Source organism: Grammomys surdaster, unplaced genomic scaffold (assembly GCF_004785775.1).
Source record: "Grammomys surdaster isolate TR1022 unplaced genomic scaffold, NIH_TR_1.0 126178, whole genome shotgun sequence".
Taxonomy (NCBI): domain Eukaryota; kingdom Metazoa; phylum Chordata; class Mammalia; order Rodentia; family Muridae; genus Grammomys; species Grammomys surdaster.
In genome coordinates this window covers 6,136,026-6,155,302 of record NW_021620984.1, presented here as the reverse complement: position 1 = coordinate 6,155,302, position 19,277 = coordinate 6,136,026, and the positions used below count along the sequence as shown (strand labels likewise).

General features: G+C 39.2%; 1 protein-coding gene across 2 annotated transcripts in view; it reads right to left on the bottom strand.

Annotated features, from left to right (window-relative positions):
- The window catches only part of Tenm3 (teneurin transmembrane protein 3), a 445,726-nt gene that overhangs the window by 177,218 nt on the left and 249,231 nt on the right, over nucleotides 1-19,277 (bottom strand). For both annotated transcript variants that reach the window (XM_028757645.1, XM_028757644.1), the window contains exon 3: nucleotides 12,249-12,486. In XM_028757645.1, the coding sequence (XP_028613478.1) occupies nucleotides 12,249-12,486 (238 nt within the window). The remainder of the gene's footprint in view (nucleotides 1-12,248; nucleotides 12,487-19,277) is intronic.

Below are 19,277 nucleotides of genomic sequence, written 5' to 3'. Positions count from 1 at the left end.
CCTCCTTCCCTTCCTTCCTTTCTTCCTTCCTCCCCTCCTCTCCCCCTCCCTTCCCTTCCCTTCTTTAATTTCAATATCCTTAAATTTTTGTTCTATTTTACCTTTGAGTTTGTCTCTTAAGAACGTTGCCATAATTGGTTTGGTTTATTTCTAAAATTATTGTTATATTTAAATATCTACCGCGTAGTTGCACCTTGCTTTTCAACCTAACGGGGCACCTGATGCATTCTGTTCTCTAGTTTGATTTTCTAGTATCTGTGTCTCTCCACACACCTCTGCAACATCTACCAGTGGTTCCTCTTCGCCCATAAAGGCCTTCCTTAGTTGGAGCTCCATTCTTACATTGTCACGAAGATTTCTGAACTACAGAGGCGTAAGAAGCACAGAGAAACCCACGTAACGATTCAGATGAGGTGTATAAACTTTCCACGATGTACCAAATGAGAAGAGAATACTAGTTCTCTTTATTAACCTTTTTGTTTGGAAAATTTTAAATGTGTTTTCCCCCTAAAAACTTTGTCAATTTGTTGGTGCTACTAAAATTTTTTTTTAAACTACTTGCAGAGATTCTTCTGGAAAGTTCAATTGCAAATATTTTGAATCCTCGGTGTATGCCTCCATACAAGTAAACAGTGTCCTCGTTTCCATTTTAATTTCCGTTTTGAGAAGAAGAGAACAGAAACATTTTTTTTCTGTAGCCCTGCCTTTTCCTAGCCTCTCTCCTTTGAAACCTGTGGGGACAAAGCCCTGGCAACCAAGGCCATCTTCCCAGGGCTGGCCACCAAGGTAGCACTACAACATCCTGGCAGAGGTCACAGCAGGGGTCTCTTCTGATCTACAAACCAACGCACCGAAAAAATTCTGTCACTCAAGTTCAGAGGGAAGAGAATGCTAACATAATTGAAAAAGGAAAAACCCAGAGTGAATTCTTACTATTACTGTTCAAGTCTTCCCTTTGATCCTTTAGAATTTCTCTTAAAACATGCTTTCCAGGGTGTAAGCAGGAGCTGCCACAAAGCGCTTAAGTACTAAGGGGAGAGTCAGAAGTGCACAGAAGACTAGTTTAAAACCAAGTTTCTCAACCAGAAGTGCGACAGCCGGGGCAGCATTTGATGCAAGCAATAGCTGAAACTACAAATTAGCAGATGGGACCTCAAAGCTGAAGGACCAGTCTTGAGGATTAACTGAGAAGATGAGACAGCTCAGAAACAACAAAGATGCTTACTGTGTTGTTGTTAGTCAATGGAGACTCCAGAGTTTTGTTCGCATCCTGACCGTTTACTACGCTCATTTTAAAAATGGACACTTCTAGAAAAGGAATGCAGATTTATGCATGAGTAGGACCACGTGAATACTCTAAGAACTGGCTCGCTCACAATGGACTGCTTTGCTGCTAATATGAAGGTCATGTTGTAATAAATTTAATTGCAAAACATTTATAGTTAGTAATATACTATGCAACTGTGAAATAGAGATATTTAGATTCTAAGCTGTCTCTTAATATTATTGAAAGCTAATTTTGTTACAGACTTTGAATAAAAATATTGTAAACAGGAAAATTAAGCAAGGAATCAGTTGACATAAGGATGTAAATTCTCTATTTTGACATTAAAAGAAAAGAACAAATATGTAATGATTCTAGCTGTGATATGGTATGTTGGTGAAGCAGATGAACGGCCCCCTCATGCTGAGAACACTTTGGGATCTCAAATTTATTACTCTCCTGAACTGATGTGTTATTATCTTTGGACATCTTTCACACCAGGAGGTGATCCCTGGAAGAAAAATGTCTTAAATGAAAAGCTTCTAAGCAAGGTAGTTTCCTTACTGCTACCTGAATTAATATGACTTATTAGCAAGTGTACCAAAAATGGTTTGAAATAAAAAGCTCTGGATATTTTAGATAAAAATATTAGCAAGTGCCTTCATGTTAATTATATATTAATTATATATATTAAATATATAGTTATACTGACTAGGAACATATAGTTATTGAGCACAACATGATGTGCTGGCCAAACTCTGCAAACAATGAAGAATAATTATAGCTTCTGTGAAGGTAACTGGGGAAAATATTAGGAAATGTTTTAGCGCCATGACCAGTTCTCATACTCCTATGCAAGCAGAGATACCTACAATTACACTTAAACACAATCACGGCTATAGAAAATATATGGGGCTTTACCAGGTAAGGAGGCCTACATTTTGAATCACAGGACTTGGGAGAAGGACTTGGACAGAAGGATAGTCAGTGGTAAGCAAGCCTGGGCTACATAAAGAGACTCTGCCCCCAAACAAAAACAAAAAAACAAAAGCAAACAACCAAACCAAACCAAAACAAAACAAAAACAAAAAACCAGTAAATAAAACAAAAAGTCTAACACAATCAACTGTACGATACACCATATATTTTTTATAACCTATTGTAGTTAGGTAATGCTGTAATCAAGTGTGAGGATGTTACAAACTCTGTTTGAAGATGGTAAGAAGTTAATTTCATACTGTCATTACTAAGGCTCAAACAGACGATCAGTACTTGTTTCACAGTTTAGTTATTTTAATAGCATCATCATGATTTCAAGCATACGAGTCTATGTTATAGATACCCTTACGTTTTAGTAGATCAACTGCATCTACGGAGGGCAGTTAGCATGAGACAAATGGGTTCAAATGAAAGGAAGAAAGAACATCTTAAAATAGATGATGTGCTATTTGGACAGGACTTTATTATTGGTTCATTTAATTACTATGCTTAAAAGTCATCTATGCTTAAAATTGCTCAGAAAAGTTCTTTCAATGCCCTTGGAAAGGAAGTTGAGGGCAGATGAAGAGTAGGATTTCAGCTATAGACGTAAAGCTTTTGAAGAATAAGAGTCATCTGAAATGCAAGCTATGCTGTCAGCACCTCAGTATGAACCAGGACAGTCTGGACGAGAGAGAGAAGGATGACAGAACACAACAGAAAACAAACAGTTCAAGGGCTGGAAGAAGTTGAGGCGAGGCCTATCTCACACCTAGCTGGATCCTAGCCTCCATGACATGTGATAAGATTTAAATGTCACAAAACTCCCTACTATGGGAATTATAAAGTCTACTAAATTCAGATATGGACAGAGGCAAAAATGGGGGTGCTTTCCCCGCAAAGGACTGAGCCATCTCCCTGGCTCTCACATTTATTTATTTGAGACAATCTTTCAAGTCTTTTTCTCAAAACATAAGACACTGACAGAAAAAGACACTTAACTTGACCTCTGGCCTTCACATGTACAGGAACACACATGTGCACACATACCTGTACCTACAGATGTATACACAACACACACATAGAGCAGTCACGATATCTCTAGGTTTTCAATAACAAACCATTTTTCCCAATGTTTCACTGTGAAAAATGTAATGATGATAACTGAAAATAATGATAATAATACTGCAGAATGAATGAATGAATGAATGAATGAATGAATAGGTTTAGGCTTTATTTCTGATCTACTATGGCAACATATCTCAAGTAAAGGCTTCCTCATATTACTGTTGCCTTTATGTAAAATAAAAACCCACCCTTGAAAATGGCCTCATCTACGAGGTCACTCCAGATCAGCTGAGACTTTAGTGGCTACTATCTAACTGTTCAAAGATTTGTCGGCATGATCTTTTGTGGTCATGGACATGACTTTATTTGTTCTTTATTGCATTGGTGGTAGCTGTTTGCCTTACACAGTGCTCAATCAGTTGTTTGAAACACATGAGAGAAGAAAGGACTTAAGGAAAGCAAAGAAACGTAAGGTCATGAACATTGCATGGGCCATTTCAGTGAAACTTTATAAAGCCTATGGAAGCATGAACAATCCTAGTTGATGGAAAAATACAGATAAACCACATCGAGTACCAAGGTCAAGGTGATGTAGTTCATCAGATGTTGAGATGTTCACCCAGATCTGTCTCAAAGCCAAAGCTCCACTCCACACACCATGACCAGAAAGTGGTAAGAATACATTACTGGGGATGTGGCTGTGACAGGGGGTTTTGAGTACTTGCATTTTAAGTGGTTCTCATATGAGCTGAAATGATATACAATCATAAGGAGGATCACATCAGAATCAGAAGGTTATCAAATGGAATCAGTGAGGCTCAGCTGGTTAAAGGCATGTCCAAGAAGAAAGGGTTCTCAGAACGGTGTAGCAGAGAGCAGGCTCTTCCTCAGGCTTGAATTTAGAGGAGAAAGATACAATGATGCAAAAGCAAACCACAGGAGAAGTGGATATGCATGGGTAACTATTGGATGGTAATGAAACCAGAGGATGGAATTCTGGGAAAAACACAGTGGTAAAACTGAAGAAACATGAACTTTAGGAAACGGTTCTGTATAGACTCATCATGTAGCAACTGTAAGTGGAAATAAACTACTCATCAATACCTAAATGCACACATACACACACACACACACACACACACACACACACACACACACACGCTAGCTTCACACAAAGAGGACAGAGACAGAATTCCACACACAATGTGAGGCGGGTGAAAGACTGGGAACAGGAAACCTGACGAGGCTGCTGCTAAGGAAGAAGCAGTTGAAGACAAGGTCATATTCACAACAAGGGCACAGCTAAGTCCCTGTCATCAGCTATGACCAAGGAAAGGACTTCGATGACCTTTTCCTTTGATTATGCTCACAGACGTGACTAGAAATATGTTAGAAGTTACTAAGAATTTCTTTCCCTAGATAGTATGAGAATTAGTTATCATACATGAATATTGTGTAAAAACTACTAGTTATCCAGAATCAAATATTAACTGAATATACAATATTACAATGTGTGGAAATTATTTCAAAAATGAATTACACTAATAAATAAATAGATAAATAAATAATCGCTAACGTATATTTTCTTTGTATCTTAATGTGTCACTAAAAAGAAAACAAAAAACCAACCAGACAACCAAAAAAAAAAAAAACAAAACCAAACCAAAAATGGTTCATTCCAATTAATACAAGTAACAATACCACTTGGTCATAGAGTAGCTTCATCATGCAAAGTCACCTCACATCTTAAATAAATCTCACAACTGTGTTCTAACTTCTAAATGATGTGGAAACATTTGATGGTGCATGAAGGCTTTTACTGGGTCACTCCTAACATCTACTGTTTTAGTTAATTGAATGTTTCAAGCATATGAATACTTGCCTTTCCTTATTATTGGAAGATTATTTTTCTTAAGTACAAACTTAATTATTTTCTTAAGTACAAACTTAAGACCCTTGGGGCTCCTGTCTAAAACAGATCTGCATATTTCTTGTGCAACGACATGAAAAGAACCAAGAGACCTTATTCTGCTAAAATTAATCATGATTTAATTTTATGTTTGGCCTACCTCCCAAATATAGTGAGACATGAGTATCCCAGGTAAGACAAATACATTTCTCAACTTCTGGGAAAACAAAAGAGATACTTTGTTACATATTACTTTCCTTCAATTGTTAACCAATTAGGTGTCCTTATCCTATGTCTATGCTTGCTACTGTCATTTGGTCATTATCTAAAAAACTAGAAAATTCATGTGCTGGGAGCTTGATTTACATTATATCCTGAAAACAACATTATCTTGAGTATATATTATTAGTACTTTGAAAATTGTCCTCAGAGACCCCATTAGTGCGGGCTGCCAGTACTCCTTTTGGTTTCCCACAAGAACTAGATCATATGACTTCAGTGCTTGCATACACGGTGACTGTAAGAAATGGAGAAGTTAAGCTAGAACTGAGTTGGCAGCTTCTTCCTGCTGGAAAACTTCCCTAAAGTCAAGAATGCCATGCAAGCTGGTAGGGAAGAAAAGACACCAGTTGTCTAATCCATCTGTGACCCGTTTGACGTATAACACTAGCCAGCTAGGCAAGCTGTGTACACTACAGCAATAATGGTACCACTGTCACATGGGCAACCAAATACTTGGATTTGAGACCCATTGGACAGGAGTGAATTCACACACCACTATAATAAAGTAAAAAACTCACTTTAGCTAATGTGATAGGATATCAAATTCTTTGAGATATTTTTGTTTATACCTGTAAACAAATACTTTTCTCAGTCTTGATCTTGAGAAGCTTCTCTTTGTAATGAACAGCGGTGAATGCAGAAACAATGCTGGCTATTCAGGTTACTGAGAATAAGGGATAATTGCAGATTTAGTCATAAATAGGACATTTCTACTATAACCAACATCGACTCAAGGAAAACTACTAAAGAGGTGGCAGAAAAAAAAGTCTAAAGAGCCAAAAGAGAGTTAAAAATCTGTGAAATCCTATCCTTAGCACATGACCCAGCCTATCAACTCAAAGCAGCCGTGGATGCTTGAGCTGGGTCTGCATAAGCTGTCAGTCTGTCACGAGTCAGCCATGGATAGGAGAGAGAAGCTCACTTGTCCCTACCTGTCCCTGCAGAACTACTGGCTACTGATGAATTCTGGGAAAGGTAAAGTCATTGTCTTCTACTATGTATTCAGTAGTGAAAGTTCCAATCCCATGGTCACCAGGATAGCTCTGGTTAAGCTTCGTGGATCACAAAACAAAACAAAAGAAGACATGAACAGAAGCATGAGGCTTGAGGGATGAGGTGTGTGTGTGGTGTTTGGGGGAAGTCCTCGAAATGCATCACATCGACATATGAAACTATCAAAGGAGCAAGTTTAGTTAATTTAAAATTTGGTCTACGATTAAAGGCTAGCTCTATGTGAATAAAAAGGCATTTATTTGTTCGTTTTTCCCGTGATGCTGCACTGTGTGTGGTTTGTATTTCTCCCACACTCACTGCCTTCTAATACAACTCACCTAACAACTTTCATTTATAGCTATTGTTAGTGTACAGTTGATTTCTGTGTTTTAATTATTGGCATGATGCCTGCTCTGCAACCAAGTTAAATCTATAGCATTATGATAGGCTAGTAATAATATCATATTAAACAAATCATGACTTCGCTTTCACTAATCTTTGTAACCACTCCTGAGTCTTGGGCTTAGACTTTCTTGGAATGGATCCTTTATTTCAATATGAAAAAAAAATGTCTGGGAGACTCCAAATTTTTTATACTAGTGACAGACACATAGAATCATTCTTTGAGTATCTTCAGAACCACATTTTGGTTTTGTTTTATGTTTTTATAAATTCAAGTCTGCCTTCAATATAATATTTTTACTCTAATGATTCAATTTTAATTTCTCTAATGAAGACTCCTCTAATCTACCATTTTTTCATTTTCTGAGTGCTTGGGTCAGATCCCAGGGTTCTGCATACACTAGGCGAGAGCTCCGCCACTGAACTACATCCCCAAACTGATATTCTAACTTCACCTGATGTTCTCTTGATATTGCAAGGGAAAGACAAATAAACAAATCTCTACACATTGCTTTGGGAGTCCCGTACAGCAGGCGCTTCTGTGTGAATGAATAAACAAACGATCAAGGCTTTAATAATTTCTGCAACTCAAACAGAAACTAGAGACATTCCAATTCTTAGTTAACAACTGTGCTCCACTGCAGGCTACCTTCACGTTTGATCTCCCACACTCCTCATCCCAGGACCAAGGCTTACGATGAACTTCATCCTTTGGGATGCAATTTTGCATGTTGGGAACAACAGAGGTTTATGTTGGAGAAGTGTCCTTGTTTGGGTGAAGTGGGTAATCAACATGGAGGTGAACCACCAGATTAGTTCTGTGTTACCTCCCTTCACAGAGAAAAAGGAGTTTAAATGGCAGCTGGAAAGATGCTCCAAGTACCACCCAGCAGACTCTTCTGCACTGCATCTTCTTACCCATCATTTTCTCCTTCTCACAAATGCCTGCCTATCCCACCACTTGATAGATCCTTTAAGGAGTACTCTCAGTTACTGTAAAAGACTACACCATATTGCTTGGGGATGTAAACTGACTTTTATTAATTATGTCATAATTTTAGAAAAGCTTATTTTAAAGAAAATGATGGTGAAACCCTTTCTGGTTAAGATTTTCTTAGCCTGGGACCAGGTTTGAATTTTAAAATGTGTGTCCAATAACTTTGGGCTGTCTCTTACACTTCTTTTCTAGAGTGTGACATTCTCTTTCCCCACAGGAGTCCCTGGCTATCCCCAAGCTACCTTCAACAAAGGAGAGGCCTCAGCCAGGCAATTTAAGTTAATGGGCTACCTGCCCAGGCATATTTTACTTGCAGCAACAGCTGTAACTACAGAGGGGTCTACTCCACTCTGCCTAACTAATGACAAGCATTTCCTTCTTGCTCAGGGGGTGGATGTCCAACTTTTCAGGTGGAAACTCTTCTCTTGGCATCATAAGGTCACACGATGTGTGAGAGCCTGCCCCTAGTTTTTGCAGGCAAGGTCGACTCAAGCCTGCTATTTGTATGATTGTCTGGCTTTCCATTTAAAAGTATAGAAAAAAAAGAGCAAAAAAGATAATGTCGTGAGCAAACAGTACTTCTACCTAAGTATTCTGTTTTTTAAAAAATGCATTGCCATTGATCTTACATTAAAGAAGCCCAGGGCTTTCAATAGTCAAATTACAAATGCACTAATAAAGAGGTAATTTAATATGCAACTTCATGCATTAATAATTAGCTAAACAGTACTGAACTGCTAGATAAAAAGCTACAGGAAGATAACTAATGAACTATCAATGCCAAAATAGGCATCATAAGAAAGTGAGACTTTAATAAATCATTTATAAAATGGTTACAAATGAACTATTTTGTTAATATCTAACAGGTAACTACTAAGCTCCTTAATTCATAGAAAGAAACTAGGGGCTTGAAGACAATTAACTTTCTAATCACTGAGGGCCAAGAATAGTCAATGAGTTTCTGCACTGGACCTTGAAGTGCTATTGTTTGTTGGTCTAGGTGAAATCTAAGCATTTCCTTGCCTTCTGTGTATTCTTGTAGCAGCTGTCATCATGCACAGAAGCAGCTGAAGTCCAACCCAGAGAACAATAGGCTGGCTGTAGGCTATCAACATCCTAAAAGTTAAGGCTCCCAAGTGCAAGCAACTGAACTGAGGGGAAGGCACTGTGAGGGTCACTGTTCAGGACTGTGTGGAGGGGCCGATTGTTACAGATTAAGGCAATTTTGAACTTCTAAAGCTAATTCGGATCTCAGTGTGAATCTCACACATCTGAATCTCACTGGAGGTTGCAAAAAGGGGCAAAACTAGTTATTCCATGGAGAAAGGTAGCGTCGGTGACAGTATTGATTGTCTCCAGGAATAGCAAATAATAAATTCATCAGAGAAAGAAAATTCATATTTTTGTAGAAGCAAGAAATTGCCTAGTGAAAAAAAATGCTTCCTAATAAATCAAAATTAAAGCTATATTGAACTATGTAGGACAGGGCAGGAAGTCCTTTATTCTCTCTTTGTTAATTCATACAAACTGTAAATGTACAAATGACTGAGCCTTTTCATGGATTGGTTCTGGTAAATTTTACCAAATAGTATCTATATCTACAGAGAAGAAAAGGCAAAAAGGTAAGGAGAAGGAAAAATCTATATTCATAGCTGACTTTTATACTTTATAGCTTATAACTTTTAAATGACAGAAAAATGATCAGCAAACAAGTGTGTGGAGAAGCTACGTGGATGAAATGGCACACCAGCTCTAAGGACAGCTGAAGGCAGACGCAGGTCTGGATGACGTTATTAAAGAAGCTGAAACCCAGCTTGAGAAGCGCACTCAATAGGGGACCTTAGCTAAAAAAGAAAAAAAAATCAATGATAAATAAGACTGCTTCTTCACCTTGAGAGTTCCAACCAAGTGAGACTATTAAAGAAACCACAGTAGTACTGGCTTGGTGCAGTGTGAGATTTCCACTTTGCGGCTTAAGGTTATTCACGGAGTGCCTGCAAGTTGAAATATCATTTCTTTTTATTAACACCACCGTAAGGGGTGAACCTTGGTTAATGAGAACAACAAAGCTCCACTCCAGGTTAGGGCTTGTTAACATGACACACAACTGTTAAATGCATTACTCTTTCCACTTATTAGTGAGATAATGTTAGCCCCAACCCCTCCTCCCCAATATCCATTCACGAAACTATGTCATCTCATTGATGACACAATAATGGTATCAAAGTGGAACCAAAAAACCTTGGTAGCTGCTTCCCTTGGGAATGATTTTTACACACAGATAGGATGGATTGTCTCCTAACCACCTATTTTGCTTCTGAAATTCCACTGCATCTTTCTCAAACTTACTTTATGTCTCTCGTCACCGTAACACATGACTTCAAGGATTGCTGACTCGCTCACTGGCAGTTTGTGACTCTTCTGTGTTACACAATATCACTAAAGTTAAACACGTTTCTGATGATTTACCTCAGCGTATTTCATAAATCTTTGTCAAGACAATTATTGTCAACTGCAATGCAATTATCCATATTCAATATGATGACTCAACTGGAAAATTACTTTTTTCCTAATAAAATTTATAAAATGACAATAGTGAATCAGTGCTGATTAGTTGCTCAGTGGGTACTAATTAATTAAGCCAGGTAAATTTAGGCCTGTGCTAATAACCTTGGGAGAAAAAAAAAAAGATCCGTGTACATGGTTCTTTGTCTTGGGTGAAGGAGACACTTCTGTTTCACTACTCTTCTTTCTTTCTATTTCTTTTCCTAGCTTCTCCCAGAAGAGAAATACAAAATAAACAATAAAACTCAACTACTCTTAGCTGGCTGTACAGATAAAAACTACGAGTTCCTTGTAACCTTGTTAAGGTCGACAGTGAAAGAAAAGACAGAATGCTTTTTATTGTTTATAACTAACAGTAGAAACCCCTGCCAGCTCCTCCTTGGGGCAGAATTGGTATAGATCACACAACCAACAGTAAGATATAACAGTGTATCTATCATGCGATGGCTTCTCTACCTAGCAGCTCATTGAAGTGCTGACGTCAGCCATGGGCTCTGCATTTGGCATGGGAGGGGAAGGGCATTCTTTGGGTTCAGAGGTCACTATTTTTGAGCTTTTATATGGTGATAATGCATTTCCTCTGAGCCTACTAAAAAGCTAGTGAATCACGGAAATAAACGGCGGCCATGGTAGAGGATGCCCCCTGCCAAGCTTCCCAGAAAAGGCTAACAAGGAAAAGCCTAACACTTTGTTCAGACAATACACAACACAAGGGATCAATGACTGTCCCAGTGTTGTCCACAGAAAAAAAGCCTGAGTTTTATCAGCCAGGACATATTTAATCACCAAGTAGATTAGCTTATGATAATTTTCATCAAGTTATATTTTCGTATGAGCAGACCACCACCGTGACCTGGCCCATACTGGAAGTTCTAATTTCAGAACCTCTTTCAGAAAATAATATTAGTATGGGATCCAGAAGACAAAAAATTCATCAAAATGGTTTTTATTAGGGGGTGGGGGTCAGGTTCCAGATAACCACTTGTCTGATTACAAGCAGAGAACAGAATTTTTAGGGGTACAGATTCTGCTTCCTGTAAAAGAAGAATTTCCCAATAGAACTAAGAAGAAGTATACGACATCTTTACCCAGAAGCTCCTTGGTCGTGGGCTCTGAGTCTTGGGGGAAAGGGCATTACTTCAAGGTTCCCAGAGACTTTTATTTTGAGTATCTTTGAAAATAATGCAAGAATGAAGTTTAAAGACTGAGTCTGTTCCCCGTCCCACTTCAAGAAAGTAAAGATATTTTTTTAACAGGATGTCATTCATAAGTGTTTAAGTGTTATACTTGGGGAGTGGGCACTAGGAGTTTAGGAGCCATGGGTGACATCTAGGCGGAGGAAGTCTAGAACCAGGGAGCTGTCCACGTGAGTCAAGGTGCATGGGACCTGTTATAGTCACTGTTTCTCACCCCTTCCATTCCCCACCTGCCCGATCGGGGGTGGGGTGGGGTGGGGGGGTTGTGGGAGAAAATAGCAGGTGCGAATTGTTTCACAGAAGTGGCAGTCTCACCTCTTATAAGGAACGAAATGTGTGAAAAGATGAAAAACTTCACTGATTCAGCATGTAAGAAATTTCCAACAATCTGGAACTGATCTTAAAAAAGGCAAAACACTGGGGGATATAATTACGATACATTTCTGTTAGTGAGAAAACCGTTGGACTAGTTTATTTTTAAATTTCGGAGGCGTCAAAACGTGCCCCGTTGACAATCGTAGTAGCACACACCCTGCCTGTGCCCTGAGTGGTCTTAATGATCAGATGATGTGAGGCTTCAAGCGAAGATGTTACCTGCTTTCCAGTGGTACATTACTGCCAAGGACCCAGCTGTCCTGCAGCTGGACGGACTCGGGTGTGGTTTGCAGCTCGGCGGGCAAAGCAGCCGGCGGGGCCGGACTCTGGTTCCTTCTATTGGTCAGGGAGTTTCTATTGAGGGAAGTGATGGACGGGTGATGTTGGGCAGGATGCTGCTTATGGGAAGGCGGCAAAGGCTGCAGGGTAGGTTGCCCTTGGTTGTTTGCAGGTTGCTCTGTGGAAGAGAGAAGAGAAACAAAGGGAAACTCATTATACATCTCTGTGTGTATGTGTGTGCATACACATTGCCACTTTTCTTGTTGAGCTGGTGCAGATAAATTAGAATCAAAAACTGCACAGAAACCCACCACCTAACACATTTGCATATTATTCTATTAAGGGATTGCTCAGTGACATTCTCAAAGACCAAGTTTACCCTTGATACGCAAAGTTCTAATTAATATACAACAGATGGCAAAATTGCTTTTGGTTTTAATTTGTTTCAGTTTTTTTTTTCATCTGGCTTTATTAACACCTACAGAAAACATCAACTGACAGCTCCCCTAATGTGTCTTTAGATTTCAGCTTCTTCTTTTTTTTTTTTTTAAACAAACCGAGCCTGAAATTAAATGGGTGATTTTGGTAGAACACAAAGGTTTTCGAAATGCATAGAATCCCTGTAATTATTTAATGGAGTTTTTTTAAGCTTTATTTAACAGCAATAAATTATTACAAGCTAGTTGCTAAACAGCAGTAGACGGCTCTAGTTTACTGCACCTCAAACAAGGCGGCTCCGTGCTATGATCCACTAATAGATGCTAAGCACTCTGCAGCAGAAGGTCACTCTGGGAAGCAGATGTTGTCTCGTGGATACTTAACAGACTGAATCACATCTGATTACAACGTCAGAAGACTCATATACTTAATGACCGTTACATCCATTAGAACACACACAGAACAGATTTTCCAATTTCACAGTGCGCAGTAGAACCACAGTTCTGGGAGTGAAGTCGTAGGTGACCAGAGCGACTCCTGCCATTAGATCCGTGACACAAATACTTTGTTCCAAACAAGAATCATAAGGGGTTCACTGGTTTCAAAATATGAACACAATATTACATTGTAACTCTATGGGAAAATTCTCCAGAGCTAGTAAATCATTTGTTAAATATCACAAGTCATTGTAACATCTAAGTTCTACTTTGTACAACTTAGCTTGGGACACGCATGCTACTGAATTGACAAATACAGCATTGTATCAGAAAGGTGATTCCTTCATTTAATGTCAAACACCCATAAGATGTCTATTTTTTTATTAAATATAGTTTAAAATGCAACATAATTTCAAAATGTCTTATTAAATCATGCTATTAATATAAATACCTATATTAAAGGAGAATTGGAAACAGAATGACTATCTTTCATAGACCGTGACGTCCATCGGTGGTTATTAAGGTAAATAATACAGTCACATACTGTAATTCTGGTTTTATGAAATGAATACATGATGCATATAATAGGGTGACTATCTTATCAAACCTCTTTAGCAGATAAGCAACAAAAATAGCTCCTTCCACAGCAGACAACATCAAGGGTTATTATGTTTTTCTAGCGGTGTCTAATAGTCCCTATCATGTAAGTTAATGACCAACAATCTCTTACACTTGAAATGAAAAGCATAGCCATTACCTGAATATATGAAAACAGAGCGGAATCCCTTGTACAAGTTCTGGCTCTGAAGCACCCCACACTAGAAAACTGAAACAAAAAAAATCTTCCCTGACTCAAGGCCTTGTGAAAAGGACAAATGAAGGTCTGAGTCTCACTTCAAATGTGATGAGCTTCCGAAGGACTAGCAGGGCTAAAATGGTACTGAGTTGAACCTTGGTCACAACACAAAGCTTGAACAGTTTCAACCCCATGCAGGAGTCATGATACAGGCCTCCTGTAATTAACTAGAGCTGTCTTCCTCAGCACCAGTGCACATGATGAGATTCACCACAGAAAACCATGAGGCACCTTTAGAAAGAAAGCTGCTCGGAGTGTGTCGTGGCAAGAGGCAGCTGTGAGAGGCAAGGGATGGAAACAGAGAGAGGCAGAAGACTTTGCCTAAGTGGCATGAGGGGTCAGCCGATTCCATGTCTTTTAGCTTGGTACCATCCAAGAATTGTATTGTCCTTCACACAACTTTCATAACAGATGCTACTTTAGTGTCTGAGGGAAACAGGCATCTAAGAGTTGGAATATCAGAGCTAATCCTTTGTGAGGAGTCACGACAGAGTCCTGTAATGCATAATCTCAGGACAACTCTAAGGATCCAATAAAACCTACTCAATCGTCCGATGCTCCCACATTTGGCCATTCATTTCACAAACATATAACTACACTTTGTGTTTCAGGGATGTGCAGGGTTAATGCCAACTGAACTCACTGTACAAATAAAGTGTATAGACATGAAGATTACTATCAAAGGCTAAATCAACTTATGCTCTCTGACATGCATGAATATGTTAGCTCAGGATTCTGTTTAAAACAAATCAAAACATAACCAATGTGATGGTTTGTATATGCTCGGCCTAGGGAGTGGAATGATTTGAAGGTGTGGCCCTGTTAGGGTAGGTGTGTCACTGTGGGTGTGGGCTATAACATCTTCATCCTAGCTGCCTGGAAGTCAGTCTTCCACTAGCAGCCTTCAGATGAACATGTTTAACTCTCAGCTCCTCCTGCACCATGTCTGCCTGGATGCTCCCATGCTCCCACTCTGATGATAGTGGACTGAACCTTTGAACCTGTAAGCCAGACCCAGTTAAATGCTGTCCTTTATAAGACTTGCATTGGTCATGGTGTCTGTTCACAGCAGTAAAACCCTAGCTAAGACAACTACTATGGAAAATTCTCATTTAAGGTTTCTGGAATGTGCTACTGGGAATTATCCTGGGTCCAGTTGTTCAATTTATAAGCATTTATTAAAGACTTTAACCAGCCATCATGCAAAACACCAGTACTTCCTGTGGTCTATGCAGAAACTGCACTGGAACCGATTTGCATCTGGCTACACAGCAAGCAGATGTTGAAGGCCCTGATCTCTACAAACTTTGATGGAAGAGTCTGAGTGGGCTAGCCAAGTTTAAATTCTACAGCATGTCATGGACAGAAACAATAACCACGGGCTTGGAATTCACAGTGGTTCTCAAGATTTGGGCATTGGGACACAGCTGGAGTTCGTGTTTATCTCCACCAATCTCAGCGATGTGGAGTAAGCATATAAATCTTATAAAAATGAGATAAAGCTAAACACAGCTAGAAACACGCCAGAATAAAAGAACAAGAGTGGGAAAGATAAAGATAGATCTAGGGTTACATGGCTCTCTACATTTTTAAAGTGGCATAAAAATCTGGCTGTCAATATTCCAGCTTCCAACACAAAGAATAAACACGATCAGTTATAGGACCTGGAATATTTTTCAAAACCATAATATTTGCTGGAGACAAATGTAAGTCTGACTCATACTGAGACCAGAGAGATTTCTATTTAGAGTCTGTACATAAAGAACCACTGAATGTTCAGGGGAAACATTTAGGTCCAAGGTCATAAAGTAACAGAGAACACTGTCTAGACTTAGGGATTATTAAAATGTATGAGAATCTAACTCTGGTAGGTAGATCTTCATAAGAACAATGCAGCCTGCAACTCAGCCTTTGGGTTTGAACTGAGGGCAAGCTTTGCCCAGACTTAAGAAAAGGTTTTGGATTCAAGGATGTGGGACAAACATAGAGACCCAGAGGTGAGGGTGCCATTGTGATTTTGAAAAACTCTAAATGGAATGAGATGGCTCAGCAGTTAAGAACAGGTGCTGGGACCTGGGTTCAGTTCCCAGCGTACGTGCTTGATGGCTCACAGCTGCCAAGCGATGTGACCCCTTGAGCTTCATGGGTCCCTTAACACGCATGCACCATCCTCACACACATGATTTTAAAATAATATAAATACTCCTTTAGGAAAGAAAAAAAGAAAGAAAGAAAGAAAGAAAGAAAGAAAGAAAGAAAGAAAGAAAGAAAGAAAGGAAGGAAGGAAGGAAGGAAGGAAGGGAGGGGGAGCTTGTCCTGGGGCTGGAAAGATAGCAGGGTGGTTCAGAGCTCTTCCAGAAGAACCGAATTTGATTCCCAGCATCTTTATGATGGCTCACAACCATTCCTAACTCCAGTTCCACAGGATTTGATACCCTCTTCTGGCCTCTGCTGGACACCAAGCATGCAAGTGGTACACAGACACACATGCATGCAAAACAAATAAAATAAAATAAAAATTAAAGACTAAAAACCCTCAACCAACCAACAATCAAAAAAAAAAAAAGCCAGAAAACCAAACCAAACCAACAATAACAATAAAAAAACCAAAAAAACCAAAAAAAAAAAAATCCTCTCTATGGATCTTTCCTCTGAGTTACAGGTTTGGTTTTGTTGTTGTTGTTTAAAATATTGTCTTTCCTTTTTCTATATACAAATACCACTTGCTTCAACCTCTAAGAGAGGTAACTGACTTTCCCAGATGGAAATCACTTTCCTCATCTCTGACTCTCCTTAGACCGTTATCTGGTCTATGTTCCTAGTTCCATTTACTCTCTCGTTTGTACCACAGTTAATTCTGCAGGTCCTGTGACCCCTTCAACTGCTTTAATGCAACATGAGCTCATGCTAACCCCAAAGATCGGTACCTTGCTCACCCTCACTCAGACACGCTTCTTCTCGCAGCAGATGGGAACAAATGCAGAGACCCCTAAGTGGACAACGTGCAGGGAGAGACCTTGGGACATTCAGTTCTAACTAGGCTGTCTCCATCAGAAGACTAGGATCCAGAGGGGATGGATGGATGACACAGTGTCTTTCAGACACAATAGGACTAAGGTACACATAAACTCACAGGGACAGTGACAGCACACATACGGCCTACACAGGTTCAATAGAGGTCACAGGGGAGGGGGGAGGCGCGGGGAAGGGCTGACAGGAGGAAGTGGGCACAATGTCCCACCCATAAGAAGCTATTTGTAAGTGGTACCTGTTAAGAAAGGGGAAACTTAGTTTCCTTCAGTGGAGTGACACTGGTGTACAAACCACACTTGGGCAGGCCCCTTTGCCTAGGGGTAGTTGTCCAACATGAAACAGACTCCATGTGATTTTGTTTGTTTGTTTTATTTTGCTTTTGTTGTTTTTGTACTTTTGATTTTTGGTTTTGCAGATATTTTGTTTTTTTTTTAAGTTTTTTTTTTTTTTTGGAGAAAGAGAGAATGCAAGACAAATAATATAAAGTGGGGTGGGTAAGGTGGAGGGAGGAATCATGGGAGGGGTAAAACAGGATCCAAATGCATTGTATGAAAAAAATTAATAAAAATATTAATTCGAGCCGGGCGGTGGTGGCGCACGCCTTTAATCCCAGCACTTGGGGGGCAGAGGGAGGTGGATTTCTGAGTTTGAGAGTTCGAGGCTAGCCTGGTCTACAGAGTGAGTTCCAGGACAGCCAGGGCTACACAGAGAAACCCTGTCTCTAAAAACCAAACCAAAAAAAAAAAAAAATTAATTGGATATACAGTGTGAGGAGTTACGTTAGGAAGTATCAAACTCGTACAGAGCAGAGCTTACCATTCTGCTTCTAATTGAAAAACGATTTGTAAAGATGTCTAGCTTCCCAACTAATGCCAAGGTCCTTAAAAACAGACACTGCAATATGGATTTCACAGTACCGTCCCACGGTGTTGTGCTTTAAAGACTCTTTAAATATGTTACTGATTCTATGACACGTACGGAGGGATAGCACTGATGTGCTGGCCTCTGAAATGTGCCTCATGCTCCAACCTTCACAGTTTGAGCTGTCTTCCATGCACCGAATCACAGCAACAAAGAGGGAGTGTGAACACCTTGTTTTTAATAAATAAAAAATCTATTATTAAATCAAATAAGTGAGAATTAATAAAAATTATCAAATTAAATTAAGGCGATAAATACTTTTTATTTTAATTTTTTCATACAATTTACTTTGATCATCTCACCGAGGCGGAGAACAGAGTCACTTGTTCTAAATACCGGTTCTTAGGAACATGATTTATAACCATATCAACTGTTTTGACATTTAAAATCTACTCTTTCAAAAAGATCTGGAAGATGAGGAGCTTATATTTTATCTATTGCTATACACTACAAACATGAAACAATATATAAAATCTTGTGTTATTAAATGGTCTGGTTCATCAAATACATGTTTCCTTATATTTTAAGGCTTATTTATTATAAATGCTTCCAAATAAATAAATGTGTGTGTGTGTGTGTGTGTGTGTGTGTGAATGTGCGCTCACACAGGCTTGTGTAACTGTCTTTTGGAAAATAACCTATTTAAAACTATTCTCTGCTTAAAACACTCCACCACTGCCATGTCTTGATCCTCTCTTCTTTCTCACCTTTCTCGTGGTCAGACTGCTTTTACAACTTCCATGAGAACCCAACAACTGCTTGGTTTCATTTGTTAAGTTGATCGAAGTTGATGGCAGATGCCTTTTAAAACTCCGATTAAACACGGAAGCTAGACCGGAAAGACTCCGGTCACTTCGCTCCATCCTTGGCGATCAAGGAATGCTTGCTAACACTGTCACTTAAGGCCATCTGACTCTATGTTAAATCCATTTGACAAAGAACAATAAACTGGGTGTTTATTTTTTTCATGGAATATGGTCTTCAGTGTCAATTGGTCTGAGCACCATCTAAGGACCGAAAAGTCAGGGCCTGATGTAGCAGTCAGTGTTAGAGGTAACTGTGAAAGAAACTGAAGAAGAAACAAGTCCTTTCGGGGAAGGTAAACTACTCTGAGGGAAAACCCAAGTAAGAGAGAACCTTGTAGGCCATGAATGCTATAGTCAGAAGAACTAATATCCCTTAGCCAAGAGTATCTGAAGGGAAGCTCCAACAGGTGAAGTTACAAAACAAAACAAAAACCCTCATACAAATGTCATAAGAAACACAGGTAAGTCAAACTCTTGC